Genomic DNA, 23299 nt, shown 5'->3' on the forward strand with positions numbered 1-23299 from the left:
AGATTGTAATTGCTCCTCAGTCAGATGTAAGACTCAAAAACCAGTCTTATTTGTAATCATCTATTGTCCACCTGAGCCTTACAGAGTTTGATTTCTCAGACTTTTCATCTGATTTAGTGCTCAGCTCAAATAAAAATCTTTATTTTGGGCAATTTTAACATCCATGTAGATACTAAAAATGACAGCCTCGACACAGCATTTAATCTGTTAGTAGACTAACAGATTAAATGCTGTGTAGATTTAGTAAAATGTAAAAGAACTCACCCACCACTTCAATCACTCTCTAGATGTTGTTTTAACATATGGCATAGAAACTGAACCTTTAATAGTGTTTCCTGGAAACCCTCTCCTGTGTGGTCATTTCCAGCTAACATTTAAATTTACAATAATTGATTACACAGCAGTGGGGAGTAGATTTCACCACAGTAGATGTCTTTCTGAAAGTGCTGTAACTGATTTTAAGAATATAATCCACCTACTGTTGTCATCTTCAATGCCCTATACCAACATAGAGCAGAGCAGCTACCTGAACGTTACTCCAAAAGAGGTCGATTATCTTGTTAATAATTTTACCTCCTCACTACGTACGACTCTGAATACTGTAGCTCCGCTGAAAACTAAGGCCTCAAATCAGAAGTACCTGACTCCGTGGTATAATTCTCAAACACGAAGCCTAAAGCAGATAACTCGTAAGCTGGAGAGGAAATGGCGTGTCGCAAATTTAGAAGATCATCCTTTAGCCTGGAGAAATAGTTTGCTGCTTTATAAGAAAGCCCCCTGTAAAGCTAGAACATCTTACTATTCATCACTGATTGAAGAAAATAAGAACAACCCTTGGTTTCTTTTAAGCACTGTAGCCAGGCTAAAAAAAAAGGTCAGAGTACTGCTGAGCCAACTTTTCCTTTAGTGTTAACTAGTAATGACTTCATGAACTTCTTCACAAATATAATTTAACCGTTAGAGAAAAAAAATACTCATAATAATCTCAAAGATATGTGGCTACTTTTAGTACCATTGATATTCATTGAGTCTTTTTCTCCAATTGATCTTTCTGAGTTAACTTCAATAATTACTTCCTCCAAACCATCAACATGTCTTTTAGACCCCATTCCTACAAAACCACTCAAAGAAGTCCTTCCATCAAATAATCCTTCAATCTTAAATATGATCAACCTATCTCTAATAATCGGCTATGTACCACAGGCCTTCAAGCTGGCTGTAGTTAAACCTTTACTCAAAAAGCCATCTCTAGACCCAGCAGTCTTAGCTAATTATAGGCCAATCTCCAACCTTCCTTTCATATAAAAAATCCTTGAAAGAGTAGTTGTCAAACAGCTAACAGATCATCTGCAGAGGAATGGTTTATTTGAAGAGTTTCAGTCAGGTTTCAGAGCTCATCACAGCACAGAAACAGCTTTAGTGAAGGTTACAAATGATCTTCTTATGGCCTCTGACAGTGGACTCATCTCTCTGCTTGTCCTGCTAGACCTTAGTGCAGCATTCGATACGGTTGACCATAATTTTCTATTAGAGCTATTAGAGCACGTTGTAGGTATTAGAGGTACTGCACTGCAGTGGTTTGTATCATATCTATCTAATAGACTCCAATTTGTTCATGTAAATGGAGAATCCTCTTCACAGGTCAATTATGGAGTTCCACAGGGTTCGGTGCTAGGACCAATTCTGTTTACATTATACATGCTTCCCTTAGGCAGTATCATTAGAAGACATAGCATACATTTTCACTGCTATGCAGATGACACCCAGCTCTATCTGTCCATGAAGCCAGATAACACACACCAATTAGTTAAACTGCAAGAATGACATAAAGACCTAGATGGCCTATAATGTTCTGCTTCTAAGTTCAGATAAAACTGAGGTTATTGTACTCGGCCCTGAAAATCTAAGAAATATGGTATCTAACCAGATTCTTACTCTGGATGGCATTACTTTGACCCCCAGTAACACTGTCAGGAACCTTGGAGTCATTTTTTACCAGGACATGTCCTTCAACGCACATATTAAACAAATATGTAGGACTGCTTTCTTCCATTTGCACAACATCTCTACAGTTAGAAATATCCTGTCTCAGAGTGACGCTGAAAAACTAGTTCGTGCATTTATTACTTCCAGGCTGGACTACTGTAATTCATTATTATCAAAAACTCCCTGAAAAGCCTTCAGTTAATTCAAAATGCTGCAGCAAGAGTCCTGACAGGGACTAGAAAGCATATTTCTCTTACATTAGGTTCTCAATAAAATGTTTAAAGTTTAAAAATTTGATATGTTTTATGTGTCCTATATTGTAAATACAAGATGTGTAGGATATTTTTGTTTTGCTTTTTGTTTACAGTTTACACAAAGACATAATTTCTGTAGTTTTGTTGGTATGTGGTGTACAGAGTAAAAAACACAGACAGTAAGTTGTGCCTGAAGTGAAAACTCAGCTTTCAGGTATTGTTTGAGAATTATAGACATTTTTATATGTATTCCCCCATGCTTGACAAGTAATACGATTTCCATCAGTTGAATTGATCAGACTAGGTCTGTTAAATCTGATGGCTGAGCAAAAATCTATTACAATCACTAATGCTTGAAATGGTGTGCTGTTTGCAACGGCAGGTGCCTACTCTCTGGACAACAGAACCTACAAGGCTTTGTTATAGTGGAATATAATAATGTAATACCATAAAAGCCGTCGTGGTATCAACATAGATTGAATTAGACCCTTTCATAAGGTCAATAACAAGGGCGTAGATTTGGCATGGACGGAAGGGACATGTCCCCACCAATATCCAGCGATTATTGAATTGTCCCCACCAATAATTTGATCTCTTCGAGTAAAGAAAAACAAAACCGATAGAAAAAAAAGCGATCTGTCAACGTCTCATTCACCCAGCGGTGAAGAGTTAAATTACGTTCTCTACTGGAGTCCTATATCATGTGACAAATATGGCCAATGTGATTGGCTGTGCCTTTCAGGGAGCTCTGTTTAGTTTTAGCAGCGGCAATGCTGCGCTGCAAGGATGGCAGTAAAAAGAACCTGGATATAAGAAAGTATTTTTCAAAGAAACCTGTAAGTCACTTAAAGTCAAGTTCACTCATAAAACCTGTCCATCATAATAACGTTACAGGCTATGCAAGGCAATACATGCCAACCCTCCCGTTTTTTCTCGGACAATCCCGAATTTCAGTGCCCCTCTTATTACTCTTTCTGGGTTGCAAAATAAACGTTTAAAATTTTTTCAGGCGAGAATGTAGCTGTGCAAACTTCAAATATCTGAACCGGGGAGAACAGCAAACTCCCGGCACATCGTTTTAGGCTTTGGCCCACATCAGTCTAAAATTGTATGTAACCATGAATAACGTGTTGCCATGTCCACCAGGAGAGACTGGACAGTATAGATGTAAAACAAATATGCCAGCAGTTTATCTCAGTTAATGAGAGGAGAAGGCATGTGTTTGGCTCCTTCACATAGTGGACATTGAGTTGTTGTGTGGGACACCAGTAGTCCATGTCTGTTGCTGTAACAGTAGTTCATCTTTAGAGTAAAACATCCCAGCTCACTGACTTGATAGGGGCAATAGTGCCTAAAATGTTGCATAATTTTGCTAAGAGATCTGTTACTTTGTGGTAATCTTAGATGGGTAGTTTTATGGACAAAACCCACCAGGTCATTCAGTGTTCCCTTAGTGCTAATGTATAAGAGATGTTGGTGTAGTATAACTGAAGTAATGTTGTTAAGTCCTTAAAGTCATATTCTTTTATTCTCATGAATGTATTTTAAGCTATTTTTATTTTTGTATGATATCTCATTTATATGGAATATGGCTGAAGTAAACTAAAGTATAAAATACTTAGTCAGTCATTTGTTTAATAATAACCTAACATTATATAATTCACATATAAAACTATGAATTGTAATTTTAAATGGTTTAAAAGCATGTAGAATAGCATATGTAGGCAAGTATATTTCTCCTTTTTTTATTATCAAGAAGCAAAGACGAAAAGGAAAAAAAGAAACAGGGCAGGGTTCGGTGGTTGGATCATCCGTCCCCACCAATGCCAAAACCAAATCTACGCCCTTGGTCAATAATACAAGTGAAACTTCACAAACTAAGTAAACATTTTTTGGTTTCCTAGTGGCATTCTTTCTTTGTCCTCTAAGACAATGATAATGGAAGCTTCAAAGTTTGAAGTTATATGGGAGTCATAGAGATGCATTAAAGTAACAGAGCAACTGAACTAAGTAAACATTTTTTGGTTTCCTAGTGGCATTCTTTCTTTGTCCTGTAAGACAATGATAATGGAAGCTTCAAAGTTTGAAGTTATATGGGAGTCATAGACAGTGGCGTGTCCAGCGGGGTGGCCTGGGGGGGCACAGGCCACCCCCCAACCAGACTGGCCACCCCAGGTGCCACCACAAAGGCAAAACAATAAAATTCAATCAAATATCAAATGTACGATTATGTTTTCACGGTGAAACTCAGATATCCGAGTGTAAGTGAATGCAGCATCGGCTTCTGCGCTATCACGTTAGTAAAGGTAGGAGAGCCAAGCGCGAAAGAGGCACTGCAGGAAACAATTTTTCGGTGAAAGAGAATGAGGACAGAATAAATGTCCCGGTAAGTAATATTAAGTTTGTTGAGTTTAGTAAACTTCGGTGAAATTAGAATCCCAAGGAAAAAATAACACTAAAAGAATTATTGCAGCCGTGGAATATATCAGACAGTATGCTACTGAGGGCAGCTAACATAAGAGTTATGAGTTATAAGATATAATCTAAGTCGTAACATTGCTGTATGGAGCTGCAGATTTGGTTGCAGGTTAACATAGTGGGGTTAGGGTTAGGGTAACTGGCCATCGGGCATACCGGGCATTTGCCCGGTGACTTATTTTTTATTTTTTTTTGTAATGGCATGAACAATGAGAGGTGGTGGATTGGCCAGATGCAGGTCGATGTTGTTTGGTGGTGGCTATGGCGGGGCTTCCACAGAGGCCAGCAGGTGGATGAGGTGAGGGGAGGCAGGAGGAGAGACCCGAGGCAGCCGCCGGTCCGAGCGTCAGGTGAACTGAACTTCAGGTAAGAAGTTATGACCTGCAGTCTATCTGGGTCAGATATAAACCAAGTTTAGGTGGAGTTTATTTTCGTTGTGCTGACTTTTTACCGTCAGTTACAATAACTCGTACTGCGTTCTAGCCAGCTTGACGGAGTTTTTATACAGTACAGCTGGGTGGGTGCTATGATGTTACTGATAGTGAACTTTATTTTATTCATAAGGTTAGTTAGTAGAGTTGCCAACGGCTCCTTAAAAAAAATGGAATGGTCCCTCATTCAGAGAAAATATTATGCGTTTGGTATTGAGCTGAGAATGTCACGTGGTGGAGAGAGACAAGTTACCTAGGTTTTTTGTTGTGCATGCTTTTGTTGTGTTTTACCTTTTTAATGTTTTAATATTGTACATTGGGTTATTTTTATGAGTTTTACTGCATGTTTTAATGGTATTTATTTGGTGACTTGTCCTGGAAAGACTCCGCCCCTACCTGATAATAAACTGATCACACCTGCGAGAGATCCCAGAGAGGCCAATACGAGGGCCTGGCAGACCACAGGAAGGAGTTCGACCGAGAGGCAAGAGAGGACCGAAGCATGAAGGCACCCATAAGTGTCACGGGAACCCACGAGAGCCTGGAGTGACACGGAGGCTTAAGAGATGAGGCCTGAGAAGCCTGACGTGAGGCTTCAGAGTGAAGTCACAGAGGCGTGACACATGGCGTGGGACATGAGGCCTGACATGAGGTTTGAGAGCGACACGAAAAGAGTGACACATAAGACGGGTTGGAGCTTGGCGTTCCAGGGAGGACGGACAGCACCAGCAACTAGGGACGCGGAGCGAACAGGCAGACGGCAGTAGTAACGAGAGCCCAGCTTGTGCACTGCGGGAGAGCAGAGGCGAGACAGCTGGTGCCAATTTGCAGTTTTAAAGAAGCGGCGGGCGGAGTTGAGAGCTCTGCCCACCCGGGGTAAGTCTTCGACTTATCCCCTTTTTTTGAATGAAAACTGCCGAAAAGAATAGTGACTGCCGCTCCCTCCCTTTCTTCAGCGTACCAGGACGCGGAATGCGGGGAGGAAGGCGAGGACTCCGCTGGGTTTCCCTTTTACATCACTTCGCTGGACTTTTTTAGTTCTTTGTGACTTTTATATCGTGGCGGATGCCACTGGACTTTTAATGTTCTGTTTTATTGATTTTTATTGTGTTACCCCTTGGCCAAGGTTGTTTTAATTCATTTTGCATTTTTAATTATTTAAATATAATAAATTATATTTTAATTATACAGTTTTTTAATCGTGTGCTTTCCCTTGGCGGCTCCACTGCTCTGTCCGTTTGGAGGAAGGTTTCCTTCCTTTAGAAAAAACACTGTGGAAATAGAATCACCTTCCCTCCGTTACAAGAAGAGACGCAGTTTGTCCCGTACCTTTGCTATAATGAAAAAAAGACACAAAGCTGGAGTTATTCTGTGTCTTTGCTGCACAGCTGCCTCTTCTTCTCTCATCCTTTCACCCTCCCTCTCCTGTTGCTACTTCAATCATGATCAGCTGATCGGCTTTTCTCTCTTGTTTGTTTATCGCCCACTTTGCGCCAGAAAGAGGAAACCAGCAGATGTCGCGCTAAACAACAGCTGCACGTTTAAGCTTGATCAGCTGTTGTTAGAATTTATTTAACCCTTGGTAGTACCTACGGCCATTTATCATCCACAGCGTTTTTTAATATTAGGCCATTTTCACTGTGTTGAATAGAATATAGCCAAACCTTCCAACCCTTTTTTTTTTTTCATTTTTCTTTAGAATTGCCGTCTCCGTTTATTCGATTAGCTTAAGGTGGCTAAGCTAAAAACCGCCATCCACATGAGGTCCTAGAGCCATAAATCGCCCCATTGAAACCCATTATAAACGCTATTTTTCACGCCAGAAAAATTACGGTCAAAGGGATCGTCAGGTTTCCAGCTTAGGTTTCGTTTTGGACTACAGGCCTTAGAGTTGTAATCTTTTTATTTGTCCACCGGGTGGCGCCCTTGCTTCACATTTGACCTCTGCTGGAAAACAGCGGGCTGCTTGGACAGACCTGCCGGAAATGAAGCCTCATCTCCGGCGTGCAGCAGCGGCTTCGCCCGCTGATCGGGCGGGACCATTTTTTGGTCCCTAGGACCATGAGAGGGTGCATTTTTTTTTTAGTCAACAGGAAATGACGTATTTGTTGTCACGTGGTATCGGGCGTGTGTGCTGGAAAAAGGGGTCCCCGGTGATCGTGCCCCGGTAATCGTCGCGACTTACCCCGGCAAGATGCACTTATTTCGGCCTAGAGGAGGAGCATTTGCCGCCTGGAGACCATTTTCTGGTCCTGAAAAAAAAAAAAAAAAGGCGATCGAAATGAATGTTGGTGCCAATCTTTAGTCCATCTAAAGGCCTAATTATAATAACAATTGAATATTACCTCAAATGTTTTTTTTGGAAAATATTCAAGTTTTATGTTTTTTGGGGCAAAAAAAGCAGTGCGCTCATGTGACGAAACCGGGATATAAAGGGTTAAAATCCGCGAAATGTAATTAAAACTTGACATTAATATTTCAAGGAGAAGTAGTTTTAAAAGACTGACCAATTTAAAGTGAAAAAAAAATTAATATTTAATATTTTTATTGCACATTTTGGGGAATGGACATAGGCTTAAAGGTGGATGCATTTTTTTTTTTTAATGTGCTCCTGCAAAAAAAATAATGGCAGGTCAAAATGAATTTTGGTGCCAATCTTTGGACCATCTAAAGGCCTAATTATAATAACAATCAAATATTACTTCAAATGTTTTTTTTGGAAAATATTTAGTTTTTTTGTTTTTTGGGCTAAAAAAAACAGGGCGCTCGTGTAATACAACTGGGATTTAAAGGGTTAAAACAACGAAAATATAATTGAAACTTTATATGAATATTTCAGGGAGAAGTAGTTTTAAAAGACTGACCAATTTAAAGTGGAAAAAAATATTAATACATAAGATTTTTATTGCACTTTTTGGGGAATGGACATTTATGTCCATTAGGGACCAAGGTGGATGTCTTTTTTAGGGATCTCCAAGGGAGAGCTTTTCAAGAATATTATTTAAAAAATACTTCTCTTCTCTTCTTAGGACTGTGGTGCCGATTGTGCAAAATTCCAGAAAAGTGAATTAGAGTACAAATTCAGCAAACGAGCCTTGGAGCGCCCCTACAATTCAAAGCACTCCTGGGGGAAAACGTACGGTGACCACAAGCGTCACTTGGAGTTCAGTCATGATCAATACAGGGAACTAAAAAAGTATGCAGAAGACATCGGCATCTTTCTCACCGCCTCTGGCATGGATGAGGTATAGGATAAAAATTATGATTAATAGGAGTGTGCAGTGAATTTCACTTCAATCAACAGGGACAGTGTGGTACTCAACAATGTGCTGAGTATTGATGCAAGAACATGTTCTGTTGTGTTGTGGGGGGAAATTTAAATTTTGTAAAACCCCATCAAGGGTTAAGTGGACACAAAATCAAGGTTTATTGCAAATCAATATTAAGTTGATGTCAATAATTACATTTATCCTCTGTCCTTGTCATTGTGGTCTCTTCCAAGATAAAAAAAAAAAAATACTCCACTCCACATAGCACAAGGAATCCCTCAATAATTTGAGAAAATGATGTGAATAGTATGCTATGACCTATTGAGACACCGTAACCTGTCTGAACACCTATGAGAGATAATGGCCAAAGGCAAAATCTTTTGCAGGATAATGTTCCGTCCTTCCTGTAGATCTCGGGAGATTTACACACTCAGTGCCGAGACACAATAAAGCCATTAGGCCTGATGTACTCCATCTTAGCTTTCTTTGGTTATATGATTGAATTTTTCAGTGCATATATGTATCTGACATCCATAGATGGCTGTGGAGTTCCTTCATGAGCTGGATGTGCCCTTCTTCAAAGTTGCCTCGTGTGATGCGAACAACTTTCCATATCTTGAGAAAACTGCCAAAAAAGGTACAAGGCATTTTGCGAGTACTTCAAATCACTCTCACCTAAACTGTCATGGGAAACAGCAAATCTGCAATGTACAGTGCATTTTATAGCTGATCCCACCTTGTGGGTGTAGGCCTTAGTAAAAAAAAAAACAAAAAAAACCCCCAGCTCCCTGATAGAGACCTCATTTGAGCGCTGAAATAGTGGGCACCATTAAAACGTACAACAACATGACAACAAAAAATTACAAAATACTGCTACACTGCTATTTTATTTATAAATATCACCTGAATTTTCTCTTTTATTCTGAATCTGTCAGTTTCGTTTGTCTGCTCTGTCATGATTAGCTAATTTTCATTATTAAATTTAACTACCGATCTTGCATTTATGCCCATCTAAACAGTATATTGGATTACATAATACATATGTCATTGTCAGGGCGACCCATGGTGATATCCACTGGGATGCAGTCTATGGAAACCATACGGCGTGTCTACAAGACCGTAAAGGAGCACAAGCAGAACTTCACCCTCCTGCAATGCACCAGCGCCTACCCTTTGGATCCTAAAGAGGTCAACCTCAGTGTGATCAAGGTAATATTGGTGAATAATTTCCTCATACTCAGTCATCATGTTCTCTGATTATATGCTTTTATTGCAATCCATAGCAGCAAACAAGGGAACGTTCATGTTCCAAAAAAGGCAATCCCTTCAAGCAACATTCCTCAACACTTTTAGTAAAAATGACAATTCTTAGGACACTACCTGAACCTTCAGTTTCCCCATTCGGATTAGTCTTGTCCTCAGTGGCAGCTACTCATGGCATTTTTTTGTTTTGTTTTGTTTTTTCTCTCCTTTGTTTTTGGCTCTAGCTGTTGCTGCACACATGAAGTTTGGTTTTAGTTAGTTTCTTAAGCATAGGAAGATTTCCCATTGCCAATTATGTTAATTAAAAAAAATTCTGTCAGACAATTCTATTTTATAATATATTTTCAATTTTTCACTTATCTTATTTATTCTTTTTTTTCTTTTCTTTTCTTTTTTTTTTTAAAATGTGGCAGCAACTGACACTTCTAAGAAGCCATTTGACCTCACTCATAGCTACTCTCTGGTGATCTGCTCCCACAGTGCAAGGAGGACTCACAGTTCTAACTCTTGTGTTATCACTTCCTCAGGAATCTTCTTGAATCACTCTTCGCACCACTAATTATATTTAGCATCTATCAGCAATCACAACACTGGAAATGCTTTTAACAGATCAAACACAATAAATGTGAGATTAATAATAAAGACATTTAGTAAAAGTAATTATTTGTAGTTCTACTCTGGTACTGAGCCGTTTAGCCTTTTGCACTTGACTCTTTGCAAAAAGTTTAATCTCCAGTGCCTTTTTAAAGATTTATTATTTTCTGCAATTATACCATTAATTGCTCCTATCATTAACGATACAGATTTTGCATCTTTGTGCAATTAAGGAAAAGACTGCCCAAATGTATGCTAGCTTAGCCTCTTATAAGGATCGGCTGTATTAGCATGCCTTCTGAAACATACCTTCTTAAAGTTACTAATTCCAAACAGATCCCACATTATATATCCCACTGTCTATACCATGGAAAATAGCAGATCAAAGGTCTATGGAGCCTTGGCAGTTTCCAGCTGGACCAGTTAGTGACCGGTGTTGTGTCCATTCAAGTAATCACATCACTGTGGTTGCTGAGAAGGTTTTAAACTGTCTAAACAATAAAGAAAATTCTCTCTGGAATATGGTGAACAGTCCCAAAGGAAACTAAAAGTCATATGAAATGGAGCGCACTGGAGAGGTAGAGTGTGGGATTGTTTTTCCATCTCTTCATACATGGCACATTGCCAGAGATGAAGACTCATTAACCACATTAGTAGAGCAGGTCATTGTAGTAATCATTTCGAAAGTCCTTCTTGTCAACTGTAAACATCTTGTTGTCAACAAGAGAACAAGACGTACAAGCTAACACAACATTTAGCTCAACAGTTACTTAACTTCAAATCCATTCTTTAAATGTTATATGATATTACAGTGTCATCTTACACTATCACAAAGTTTTGTAGGTACTGTTTTCTAGAGAGAAGGAACCTGCCAATGAAAGACTTGAGAAACCAGTGTTTGTTTACACACTTTGCTTAGATGTTAAATTAAATTGTCTATGTGTGACCACTGTATTGTATGAAAGTGGTGGGTACACAAACAGGCAAACAAGTTTTTTACTCTGATTTTTCCATTTTTTCTGGAAGACATTCCAGGAAGAATTTCCAGATGTTCCAATTGGATATTCTGGACATGAGCAAGGCATCTACATCACTGTGGCTGCTGTTGCAATGGGAGCAAAAGTTGTGGAGCGCCATGTGACCCTAGATAAGACCTGGAAGGGAAATGACCATGAGGCATCCCTGGAGCCCTCCGAGCTGGCAGAGCTGGTCCGAGCAATCCGACTGGTGGAGACGGCAATGGGGTCACCAGTCAAGCAAATGTTACCATGCGAAAAGACCTGCCATGATAAGGTCAGTTTGATTCATTTAGGATGAACTTTAGCAAAAAGCTAAATGTTGAGACTGGAAGTCTGCATTTCAAGCTTGATTTTTTATTATTTCTCACAAGTGCCACTTCGTTAATTTAATTCAATTCAGTTTTATTTATATATCACCAAATCACAACAACAGTTGCATCAAGGCACATTATATTATAAGATAAATAACGCTACAATAATACAGAGAAAACTCCAATAATCACATAAACCCCCATAGCTGAATTAAGGTGCACTAAAAAATTACTGGGGTCCCTTTTGTACAACCACACACATTTCACATGTCTTTGTGCAAGATATTTCTCTGTTATTCTGTTCCAAATATGTCTATCTTTTTACTTTAAGTGCATATGTGCCAGAAATTAGACACTTGGTTGATGTTACATAATATAAGGTTTATAGTAAGTCTCATTTCATGTAGGGTCTATCCATCACGTTTATTTTAAAGTACCTTTTGAATTTTCTGCCAAAGGGGGCTTGGGCCTCTCCCTACCATCACTGGGCATGAAACAGGTTACAGCCTGGACAAACAGAGAGACAACAATACAATGTCACATCCATGATCAATTTAAAATCAATCATTAACCTAAGATGTTCTTGCACTTTGGAAGAAAACTCACTGTGGGAACTTGCAAACACAAATAGATTCATACATTAATAGTGCTAACAATTTCAGTGCCACGTTGTGTAATAGCAGCTTATAATTACCATAAAATACATACTTATGGTATAAATTTTATTTAGAGAAACAAAGACTAAACCTTGGCAACATTTGGCAATGTGGCAATACCTTATTTGTGAGATAGATCAAGTTGTTCCCATAAAAATGATAAATGTTTAGTATTTATATGTTGTTAATCTATCTGTGATTTCTGTATTCTTTGTTTTCTGCACAGCTGGGCAAGTCAGTGATAGCTAAGGTGGCCATTTCCAAAGGTACAGTGCTCAGCCCCGACATGTTTGCCGTGAAGGTTGGTGAGCCAAAGGGCATCCCTCCAGAGAACATGCAGAACCTAGTGGGCAAGAAGATCAAAGTGGATGTGAAGGAAGATGACAGCATCTTGGCAGACATGATAGAATGAATAACCTTCAAAACTGTTGGAATAGAGGCAGCCAGAAAGAGAGGGTTAGAAAATGTAGAAAGAAATTGGACAGGTGATGTGAACAGATAGAGAAACAACAAATAAGGGAAGAAAATATGGGCTTAAATGAAGATAAGGTGTGTATCTGGTCAAATTAATGGGAAGAGCGGAATTGTCATTCCTCTGCATAATTTGCACAAATAAAGCAAATTAAATGTGAACATGTCTGTACTTCAGAATTAGAATGCAGCTTAAGGTGCTCTATCTGTATGCTTCCATGCACTGTTTGCATGTAAAGGCAAAAATATCTGCATATTCTCATGTTAGGAATGAATGTTTACATTTATAGCATCAGATGCAAATATATCTGATATGCAAACATTTCCCCCAAAATAAGGAAACAACTGTGTATGAGATTTGTCAAAACTGACACATGCACTTTATAAGAATATACAAACACCTTCACTATTTTGTGAGTGATTTTTTTCCTGCTTCTGTTTTCCCAGCACACATTATTGGGTGATTATGGTGATATATGGTTATATAGGTTCCACACCAATCAAACACACCTTTACCACCTCTGTCATTTTTGCAGGCTTTACATTTGGAGAAATGATTATGGTCCTGGATTTTTTAATAATTATCCTTTAAATAAAAAAGTTCTGAAAACATCTAGTTTGCATCATCTTTATTCTGGAGTGATTCATCCCTTCCCATCCAAACATTTAAATATGGCAAAATGTGTCAATACAGAGGCTTCACACCAATTAGACACAGATTAATAAACCCAAGATGGTAACATTAGATATAAGTATGCAGTACTGAGTATAATTAGGTGTTAGGTACACATCAGTGTGTAATTTACAAACACAGTTTACAAAAACAGTTTATAAGTTTAAATATAATAATGACATTTTTTAACCTTAGAAACAGTGGAATCAACATTTAAACAATCGTCTCTATTAATTGTTCATGCCATCACAAAAATGGTCAAATCATTTATATGCAAAATAGTTAAATGTACATTTATAACTAAAACAAATTTTGTCAAGTTTTATAAACATTTATTGCAATCCATGGCTAATTCAGGGAGCTAATAGTTGTTAGTGAAATACAATGGGTGACCTCATCAAAAGTGAAGATCATCTATCGCTTAAGCATTTGTTAGTGGAAGGCCAGCAGTACCACAAAAGTCTCGGCTATTTTTGACATGACAAAAGAGAAAAGAAAAAAATGGAAACAGGCAAAGGACAAAGTGATAAACAGCATACAAATCTTTATTGCAAGAGTCAACCTTAACCCGCTTCAGCTTTACAGAATACTGCAATGAGAGTGTGAAGGATTGGGAGGGGTTTAGGAGAGAAGCATTGAGCAACTTAAGGCACAGGCTACTCTCAGCTTGAATATACTGAACCTCCTGCAGTTAAAATTCAACGTTAATTAGGTTATGCTTCTGTGGACTCATTTTCCACAGCAGCACAGAAGCTGAGGGGCAGCTCGTCCCACAGCATAGCTTAAAGTTCATTGTTAGCATGGAGGAATTTGGGGCAATTTGGACATTTCATAGGTTTTGCTTTAAATAGTAAACTCAAACACCACTTTAATGTTGTAAAACATCGGGTTGTAGGTAACAAAAAAAGCTAACTATTATAAATAATAAATAGTGTTACATTTCTAATTAAGTTGGCAAGCAAATAGCACGTAAAGTTTACTCTAATGAAAAAGACATGAGCTAAAATGAATAATAAAATTCTTACTTTCTAACTGCTGCTTGCCAGGTAAAAATTGCTGCAGCTTCAATTTGTTTCAATTTAAACCCAACTACAAGACAAAAACAAAAAACAAACAAAAAAGCTAGCTAGTCATAGAATCAAAGAGGATATTTGGTTATTATTTCTGTTTACAATTCCTATGGGGTTGACTAACAAACTGAAGAAGCCCTGTGTTATTATATAGGTACTAATGTATGACATGAACCAGCTTGTTTGCATTTTCTGTCTTGGGGTTCTCAAAATATACAGAAACAAATAAATAAATAAGAAGTACAATCTGTACATCCTTTAAGAAACAAATATGCAGACCAGACAGCAGAGGACACCACAGAACATCCATGTATCATCCACCAAACAACACCATAACACTCCTTGAGTGTCTTTAAAGCAAGTCTCTTAAAAAAACTCTTTGAAAAAATGTTAAAGAAAGGGAAAAAATTGTGTCCCTTTGTTTAATTTCAGGTCTTCCCCGTTTAAGGCCACCTTCCCTTCCCTGTGAGCAATGATTCTCAAACTGTGGGCGCCCTCTACTGGTGGCCATCCAGCCATTTAAGAATGGGTGCAGACAACCAGAGGAAAATTATTGTGAAATTACTTTGAATTCATATAATAATTTCTTAGCAAAAATATAGAATAGTTAATTGATGCTGTTGTCCCCATCTAAAAACAAAAAAACAAAACACATCTAACCTCAGATCCTTTTTCATTAATAACTGTTGATTTAAAGAACACAATAATAAATACACTTAAAAGGTGGAGGTTTTTGAAAAAACAACACTAACTCTTATTGGCTTCTCTTCAGAAATAGAAGGCTTGATTAACTGGTGTATGCGAATACTGTACTTACATTCAAAGCTTCACTGACTATTCACACAGTTCTGAAAGTATGTATCAACCAACTGACTCAAGATTTCAAAACTCTAAACACAGTTCTATTTGTCTCACCAATATTAACTTTATAAATCTTTAAAAATTCCATCATTTAGATGTGTTTGGTCGAGGTAGAAACACTGGTGTTCAAAATGCAACATACTGAATACCAATTAATCTTTCTCATGTTGTGCCTGAGCGCACTCAATTGGAAGGACAATTCAGCCATGTGTCAGGATAAAAACAAGGCCTCAAGTGACTTATACAGGTGTTACGAAACAAGATGGAGAAGCAAGAGCACAGAGGAAGAGTGATTGGAAGAGGCCTGTGAGGCAACAGAAGGCAATGTTCAAATTGTTATTGTCTTTTAAACGGACCAATTTGTGTAGCAAAAACAAATAAATATTTCTTATGTTATCTTTGTGATTTTATTTGTAGTATTTCCTGCCACATCTACATTAAATTAAAGTACTCAGGTTTGCTACATACACTGAAAAGTTGCTCATACATGTTCTTCTAGAACCATTTTCTTAATTCTGTTGTATAAACAAGTTAAACATGAATTTTCAGTTTGTCTGCACTGAGTCATCTCAAGTGGGTGGATTTATTTATTTAATAAATTCTTCAGACATTGTTTGCTTTGTGTTAAGACTGTCCTCTCTTTGTTTTACTTTCTGTTTTAAGACCACAGGCTGTTTATGTGAGACCAGGACCTTCATGTCTTTGAATAGGCTAAATCAGTTACTGCTGTTGGGCAGGGCTGAACTGAGATAAAATAATCAGCCCAGGCATTTGTGGTCCAGGCGACTCACCATGATCTCTATATATCATTTCATTTTGTTTGACTATTGATTTTAACATAGGTATTAATCGGGTCGGTACAGTTGTTGTTGTGTTATTTCTCAGTTGCACTGCAGTGTGTGATAATAATTAAAATCTACTATTAGCAAATGGTTTATGGTCAAAGCAGCCATTGATTTTACCCGAATCCCTGAATCTATCCCTTCCTAATTATGTCCCTCCATCTATTTTCTTACCACGTGAAGGTGAAATTCACGTGGTGAGAAATTCACGTGTCTCTTCCTCAGCACCAGCAGCCTTCTCTGATTGTAAAGCTTGATTATTAGATGCTGCTGGTACTTCTGTTACAGTCACAGCCAGACCGATGCTAACATGTCGGTTAATCTCTTACCTCAAAGCACACTGTGTTCTGTTGATTTTATGTGCTGCACAATAATGTTTAATATTTAGTATTTACTGTCATATTCCCATATATCATTGTGATGTTGTTTATTCTATTACTCTTGTTCTCTTCTGCTTGCTTTCTTTTTTCTTTCTCAGCAGGTGATCCAGGTGATTGATATATGCTTTTTTTTTTTTGCTGCCCATTCTGTTGGTTTTTGTCTTTTGCCCTTCTCCCCCGTCCCTCTTCTCAGCTGTTTCTCTTTCCCTCTTTCTTTCTCCCCTTCTTTCCCCCAGTCAAGTCTGTCCCGTATTCAGTAAGTGAAAATAAAATAAACAATAAAAGGTGAATCAAATGGACCATTACGGCAAGGCTGGGATGGTCAGTTTGGTAAAGCAAATCCGTTGGGCATCTTTCTTTGCCTTTAGACAACAATTCTGATGGCAAAAGAGCCAAACGGGACAGGCCAAAGAACAAACAAACAAACAAACAAACAAACAAACAAACAAACAAACAAACAAAAAAAATAACATGTCAGTTAATCTGACACATTTAGCTGCATCTCATATTAGTTTCTTTCAGTGTCCTCTCTCGGCTTTCCAGCTCCACCTTCTCGCTGCTTCTTCCACACCATACATTTTCTTCAAGGTGCAGCGAAGGTAGGAGAGGGGCCGGTAGCGTTAGGACATTTGATTGGCTAATCCAGTTTCACTAATGAAAATGAACGAATGGGCTGCTGCCATTTCTTGTATGGCTGGTGCGCAGCGGGCACTTCAGGCCGTCCCATCGGCCCAAAAGTGAGTCGGACTCGGCTCACCGGGAAAATGCCCGGTACGTGCCCACTGGGCTAAATTTCATATATATATATACTTTGCTTGTAGCTTTGAGCTTTGGTTGGAAAGCTCAAAGCTTTGATTGGAAAATGTCTATTCAACCACTTGTTTCACGGGAAGTTTATAAATATAAATGTACATATCCATAAATGTGATTTTCCATAGCTATAAATTTGTCGATGCAAATAAAAACAGAACAGAATGGTTGCTTTTATTTTGAAAGAAAATCCGCGATTGCTACGTTGATCCACAAAGGCGGAAGTTGCGGCACATCCTGTTTGTGCATGACGTTAACTGTTCCGGTTATCTACCCGGGTTGACACTTTTTAGTTGTCTTTATTACTTTCACTGGTTGTACTCGCTTTCTTTTCTACCAACAAAATGCCGTTAGAGTTTGAGCTGTGTCCCGGTCGTATGATCGGAGGGAACCATCCGTGTTTCATCATAGCTGAGATTGGACAGAACCACCAGGGAGACATTGAGATCGCAAAGAAAATGATAAAAATGGCAAAGGTAATGTAAAAAAGCAAACACGTATCGGTTTGTCTTTTAGGTATATTTACGCACAGACAATCAAACACACGCACGCACACGATATACCGTCTGTTTCCTGAACTTCATTCATAAGAAAGCAATATGACACGTTCCTCTGCTTCACCCAAGCAAATCATAAACTTTTCGTTTCAGACATGAAATCCTGAAAGCAAAGTTGGATGCTTCATTTAACCAGTTTATGCCATTTAAACGGTGTTTCTGGCATAAGCTGCAAAATATTAAATTACTAGATTTATGAATGGAGTTTGGCTTCTCTTTCTGTGCCTGTCCTATAGCGCCCTCTTGTGCCTGCTGCTTGATTCAAACCAGACGTGAATTGTATTCAATTGTAGTAAAATTTGTCTTAAATTCGTTAGCTGTGTTCATGTGCCCATTAAACCTGTTATGAAGGATTTTTATCATGTCCACATCTTTTTAGTACAACACTTACAATTTTTTTTCCCAGAACACTATCAAGTTACAGGTATTTATCAAGTGTGTCTTGTAGGATCTTAAAAGATACATGAGAGCAACTCAAGAAACTAGTACCATTCACAAAAAACAAAAATCAAAAATCTTATCCCCACCTCCTCAGGACTGTGGTGCAGACTGTGCCAAATTTCAGAAGAGTGAATTAGAGTTTAAGTTCAACAAGAAAGCCTTGGCCCGCCCATACACCTCCAAACACTCCTGGGGGGAAACCTACGGTGTGCACAAGCGCCATCTGGAGTTCAGCCACGATCAGTACAGGGAACTGCAGAAATATGCAGAAGAGGTGGGGATCTACTTTACTGCATCGGGAATGGATGAGGTAAGGGAGAGTTTTGTTCATAGTATTATGGTACTTTACTCAGTGGAGAAGTTTAACCATAAGCTTTTCTGTCTTCAGATGGCGGTGGAGTTTCTTCATGAGCTTAATGTGCCTTTCTTCAAAGTGGGTTCTGGAGACACCAACAACTTCCCCTATCTAGTTAAAACTGCCAAAAAAGGTGAGAGTGAAATACCATGTGTGGAGAAATGGCTCAAGTTTGAAACTCAATCATCGGCATCAGTGTTCAATATATATATATATATATATATATATATATATATATATATATCATCACTCACAGATCAGTGCTGTCGCTCTCTATACACAGTTCGCATGATTGCAAAGTGAAAGCAAAAAAACAAGCACAAATTCAAACGCGACTTCAATATGTCACATATTGACAGTGGCTCACCGATGCCAATGACATAATTACCCAGCTACATTTCTGAAAGAATGCAAAAGCATTGACATATATTTTTCCTACAATAGCCCGACGGGCAGGGAAGAGATAGATTTTGGTAGCCCGACTGAAAAAATCGCTAGCTCCGGGACGTCGGGCTAGCGATATTGCAAGCCCTGTATCTGATTGAGGAATCACTCATCTTTGGAAAAGAGAGTTTATTACAGAGAAATGGCTCTTTCCAAAATAAAAGCTATACTATCCGCTTCTTCTGGGCTATATTCTCAGCAGCATATTAAACATATAAGGAGAATCATGTGCTAACAGCTGTCTAAATGACTCGGCTAAAGTTAGTAGCATGCTTGCTTTTTTTTTGTCTGCTTCCACTTGTCTTTGCACTAGGATGATGTCGGCGTAAATGTGCACTCATATTCGTTGTGTTCCCACTAGTGCTTTCAGGTTAATCTCGTTGAAATGACCTTAACGCCACAACACGGCAAATCTCCATTAACGAGCTACCGCCGATCGCCCCATGCATGGGGCTAGACGGCCAACACTTTAACGAGCTAACTGCGCTAACACACTAGTTCACACCAATGTAATTGAGCATTGCATGGCACATCCAACATACTGTTTTACTTTAGTCCATGACTCGCTTACCTTCAGGGTCATACGTCACATGAAAACCAAAATAATTCCAAACGCCAGATCTGAATGAGGTTCAACTTGCCTGTTGCAAGGAGAGCTTAACTTCTGTCTCGCTAGCTTGCCCTGCGCTCTTCCTTCTGACTATGCTGTCTGTGTTGAGCGCTCAGTGGATCTGCGCTCGACAGTGCAGCCTAGGCGGAGTAGTCGAACACAGATTCACTGAGCGCTCAACACAGACAGCATCGTCAGAAGGAAAATTGATAAAATAAATTACAAATGTTGTATTGTTCGATACATATGCGTACCGAACCGAAAGCCCTGTATCGAACGGTTCAATATCGATACGAATATCGTTGCACCCCTAATATATAATATATATATATAATTTTAAGAATCCTGATTTAAATTCTACTGATTCTTAGTGAACACCTAATTCATCCTCTCTGTTTAAGGCCACTGTCCCTTTAAGTCACATTTCTTCTGGCTCCCCCTTACAAATAAAAGATTTGAGCAGCACCTGATTGAGGCTTCTGTAACCAGAGCCAGAGTTGTATACCTAAGATTATGGTTCTGTGAATAGTTGCTGTTATACAGCAGTAGAATGTTAGGAAAAAACTGTGAAATTGTTCAGCTAAAGTTGTTTAAAACATGAACTTAATGCTCAGAGATTACCTTTGCATATACATACCTCATCATTTAACGCTTTGGTTTTAATTAGATGTAGATTAAATAGATAGACTATATTACAGAAATCAAGAAAAAGCACAGGTACACTTTAAAAAGGAAAAAAAGAGAAAATGATAGACAACTCAATACATGCACCATGTAATATATAAAATGTGTCTTAAAGGAAGCATACATTTATAATTTTATAAAATGTGACACAGAATTACAATTTAATATTTAGAATGTAATTTAAACTTTAAATATAGTTGGACCTCGAGGAGTCTGTGTCTGTTTTCATTCTGCATAAATATGGATGACATGAACTCTACACTGTACAAGCAAGGCAGTGTACAATAACTCCAGAGGAATACTGAGGGGTGTCGTAGCGCTTAGCTTACTGCCAGTAACATGAGGTTTCTTATAGTGTTAGTGTTGCTGTCTTTCATTTGCCAGGACGCCCCATGGTGGTGTCCAGCGGGATGCAGTCCATGGAGACGATGCGTCGGGTCTACAAGACGGTCAAGGAGCACAACAAAAACTTTGCCATCCTGCAGTGTACCAGCGCCTATCCTCTGGAAGCTGAAGATGTCAACCTCAGAGTGATTACGGTGAATCTTCTAATTCAAACTGCATGTGGGATTATTTTGAAGGGTGTGTTCCTTTGGGTATGAGCAAAATAATCCAGAGAGTCCAGAATGATCCAGTTTTACAGGTTATGAAGCTTATTTTTTATCCCTCAGCCTGAAAGGCTTGGGGTATTGTTGTCACCCTGCCGTGTGGGCTGGACTTAAAATGACTGGTGATCTGCACAACAGCATTTTTATATCATGTCAATAGCAACTGCCTGTAGCATCTTGTCAAAAAAAACCCCACATGAACATGAGTACATGTTGCAAATTGTAAAATGACTAACTTTTAAGAATAACATGTATGTCACCCATTTGTTGGCTGCAGGAATACCAGAAGGACTTTCCAGATATTCCCATTGGGTATTCAGGCCATGAGTCTGGAGTCAGTATAACAGTGGCGGCTGTGGCTCTGGGAGCAAAGGTTGTTGAGCGCCACATAACCTTGGACAAGACGTGGAAAGGAAGTGACCATGAAGCATCACTTGAGCCCGCTGAACTTGCTGAGCTGGTTCGCTCTATCCGACTGGTGGAGAGGGCACTGGGAAGCGGAATCAAGCGGATGTTACCCTGTGAGAAGCCGTGCCACGACAAGGTCAGAACGCCTTTCTCTAAAAAAAAAAATTAATTAAAAATACTCAGCTTTACTGTTTAGCAAGCTTTTCAAGCAAATGTCCAACTTTTTCCTTTAATAATGTTGCTTTGTTTGCTGTTCCTTCAGCTGGGTAAGTCAGTGGTAGCCAAAGTAAAGATCCCCAAAGGAACAGTTCTGACTGAGGACATGTTGACGGTGAAGGTGGCAGAGCCCATGGGCGTTGTAGCTGAGGACATTTTCCAGTTGGTCGGAAAGACCGTCAAAGATGACGTGGAAGAGGACGACAGCATCGTGCCTGAGGTCGTCGATTGTTATGCCAAGAAGGCAAAGTACTGAAAATTGAAGGGAAGACCGAAGTCACTAGAGAAAGTGTAGTTGATTCATTGAAGGTTAGTTCTGAAGGTGCTTAATCTGAAACGTGGATGAGAGTAAGGGTTATTTTTCTTGGTGTTGCTGAAAGGCATGGGTGATCAGTAATTTGTTACATAATTGGACAGTTCATCAGATGGTTTTAATGTTATCACGTGCCCCTGCTTTAGTTCTCTTTAGCCAAAGAGTTTTTACATTTTCTACAAGTGGTCTCACATAATGCACTTTCTGGCAAACACTTTGATCTCAGCATCCGGTTTAAGTCCAACACTTTGAGAGATGGCACAAGAGTTGTTACCGCTAACCTTGCGTTCTTTGTGCTACCGTTTTTGCCTACACTTGAGTGATTATATAAATGTTGAATAGGCACTGCTGTGGCCCCATCATCTCATCCCATAGCAGTGAGGTCACGGAGGCTATTTGCTCTTTGTGTACGACCTCATTGACCAGCTGAGGTTGTCAACTTTTGCCAGAAAGAAGTTGTATTTATATCGTTTCTTCAGAAAGAGGAAAATGAGACTAATGCTGAGAGGGAAGCAAAACTAAATCAGACACCTTACACGTTACACATGCATTTGCCCTTTTACCCATTCTTGATTCATTTATTTTATTAATTTCTTTTGGTGGGGGGGTCATGAATTGAAAATTCCTCATTTTTGTTCCGGCACTTATAACACACTGCACTTCTACTTTTCAGATTAAAAATGTTTGTTTACACCTGTAAATGTCAACATTTTGATATCTGTTGAGGTCTGTAATGTAATGGAAGAATGAAAATTTTTCAAATTAAAATTTTGCCTCAACACTGATGTTGTTTTGTTTTTTGTTCTTTACATAGATGAACTAATTCTCATGGATGAGAATGTTCATGTCATGGATCATTTACTACTACTACTATAGTTGTCATATATGAAGATATAATAAATTCCACATCTTGGGTAATACACATTATTTAGAAATGGAAAAATAAGAACCTGGGTTTTTAAATACTGAGGTGAATAATTATACTATTTTCAAAGTAAATGCTTAGTGAATTCTTATAGATGAGTTTTTTTTTCAAGTAAGTCTCTAATACACTCTTACATTGTACTTGTTATTTAAATATATTTCATACTATTTCTGTTGTTAAGGTTTAATATTTTTATGCCTGTGTGCAGCTTTGCTTTAGTTGAACTTTTTCCACATCACAGTTAAATCATTTAGATAGATTTGATACATTAAATAAATTTGACTGAATATTTACTTCATGACATGTTGAGCTGGTCAGTTAAGTAGTAAAAGGGGTTATTAATTAGTTTCAGTTGATTTAGTGCAATAAT

At 38.6% G+C, this 23299-nt stretch overlaps 2 protein-coding genes across 2 annotated transcripts; both read left to right on the forward strand.

Annotated features, from left to right (window-relative positions):
* Positions 1 to 5772: 5772 nt before the first annotated feature.
* LOC106674567 (N-acetylneuraminate-9-phosphate synthase-like) lies at positions 5773 to 13535 on the forward strand. Its single transcript, XM_014407303.2, has 6 exons — positions 5773 to 5823; positions 8179 to 8394; positions 8956 to 9055; positions 9473 to 9627; positions 11302 to 11568; positions 12488 to 13535. Exons 1-6 carry the CDS (start codon positions 5773 to 5775, stop codon positions 12671 to 12673), a joined length of 975 nt encoding a protein of 324 aa, XP_014262789.1. The 3' UTR covers positions 12674 to 13535.
* Positions 13536 to 17595: 4060 nt separating this feature from the next.
* Positions 17596 to 22783, forward strand: LOC101481190 (N-acetylneuraminate-9-phosphate synthase). The gene is made up of 6 exons (XM_012919353.3): positions 17596 to 17844; positions 18461 to 18676; positions 18755 to 18854; positions 20844 to 20998; positions 21345 to 21611; positions 21738 to 22783. Exons 1-6 carry the CDS (start codon positions 17713 to 17715, stop codon positions 21945 to 21947), a joined length of 1080 nt encoding a protein of 359 aa, XP_012774807.1. The 5' UTR covers positions 17596 to 17712; the 3' UTR covers positions 21948 to 22783.
* The last annotated feature ends 516 nt before the right edge of the window (positions 22784 to 23299 follow it).

This window comes from Maylandia zebra, linkage group LG6, assembly GCF_041146795.1.
Source record: "Maylandia zebra isolate NMK-2024a linkage group LG6, Mzebra_GT3a, whole genome shotgun sequence".
NCBI classification, from domain to species: Eukaryota; Metazoa; Chordata; class Actinopteri; order Cichliformes; family Cichlidae; genus Maylandia; species Maylandia zebra.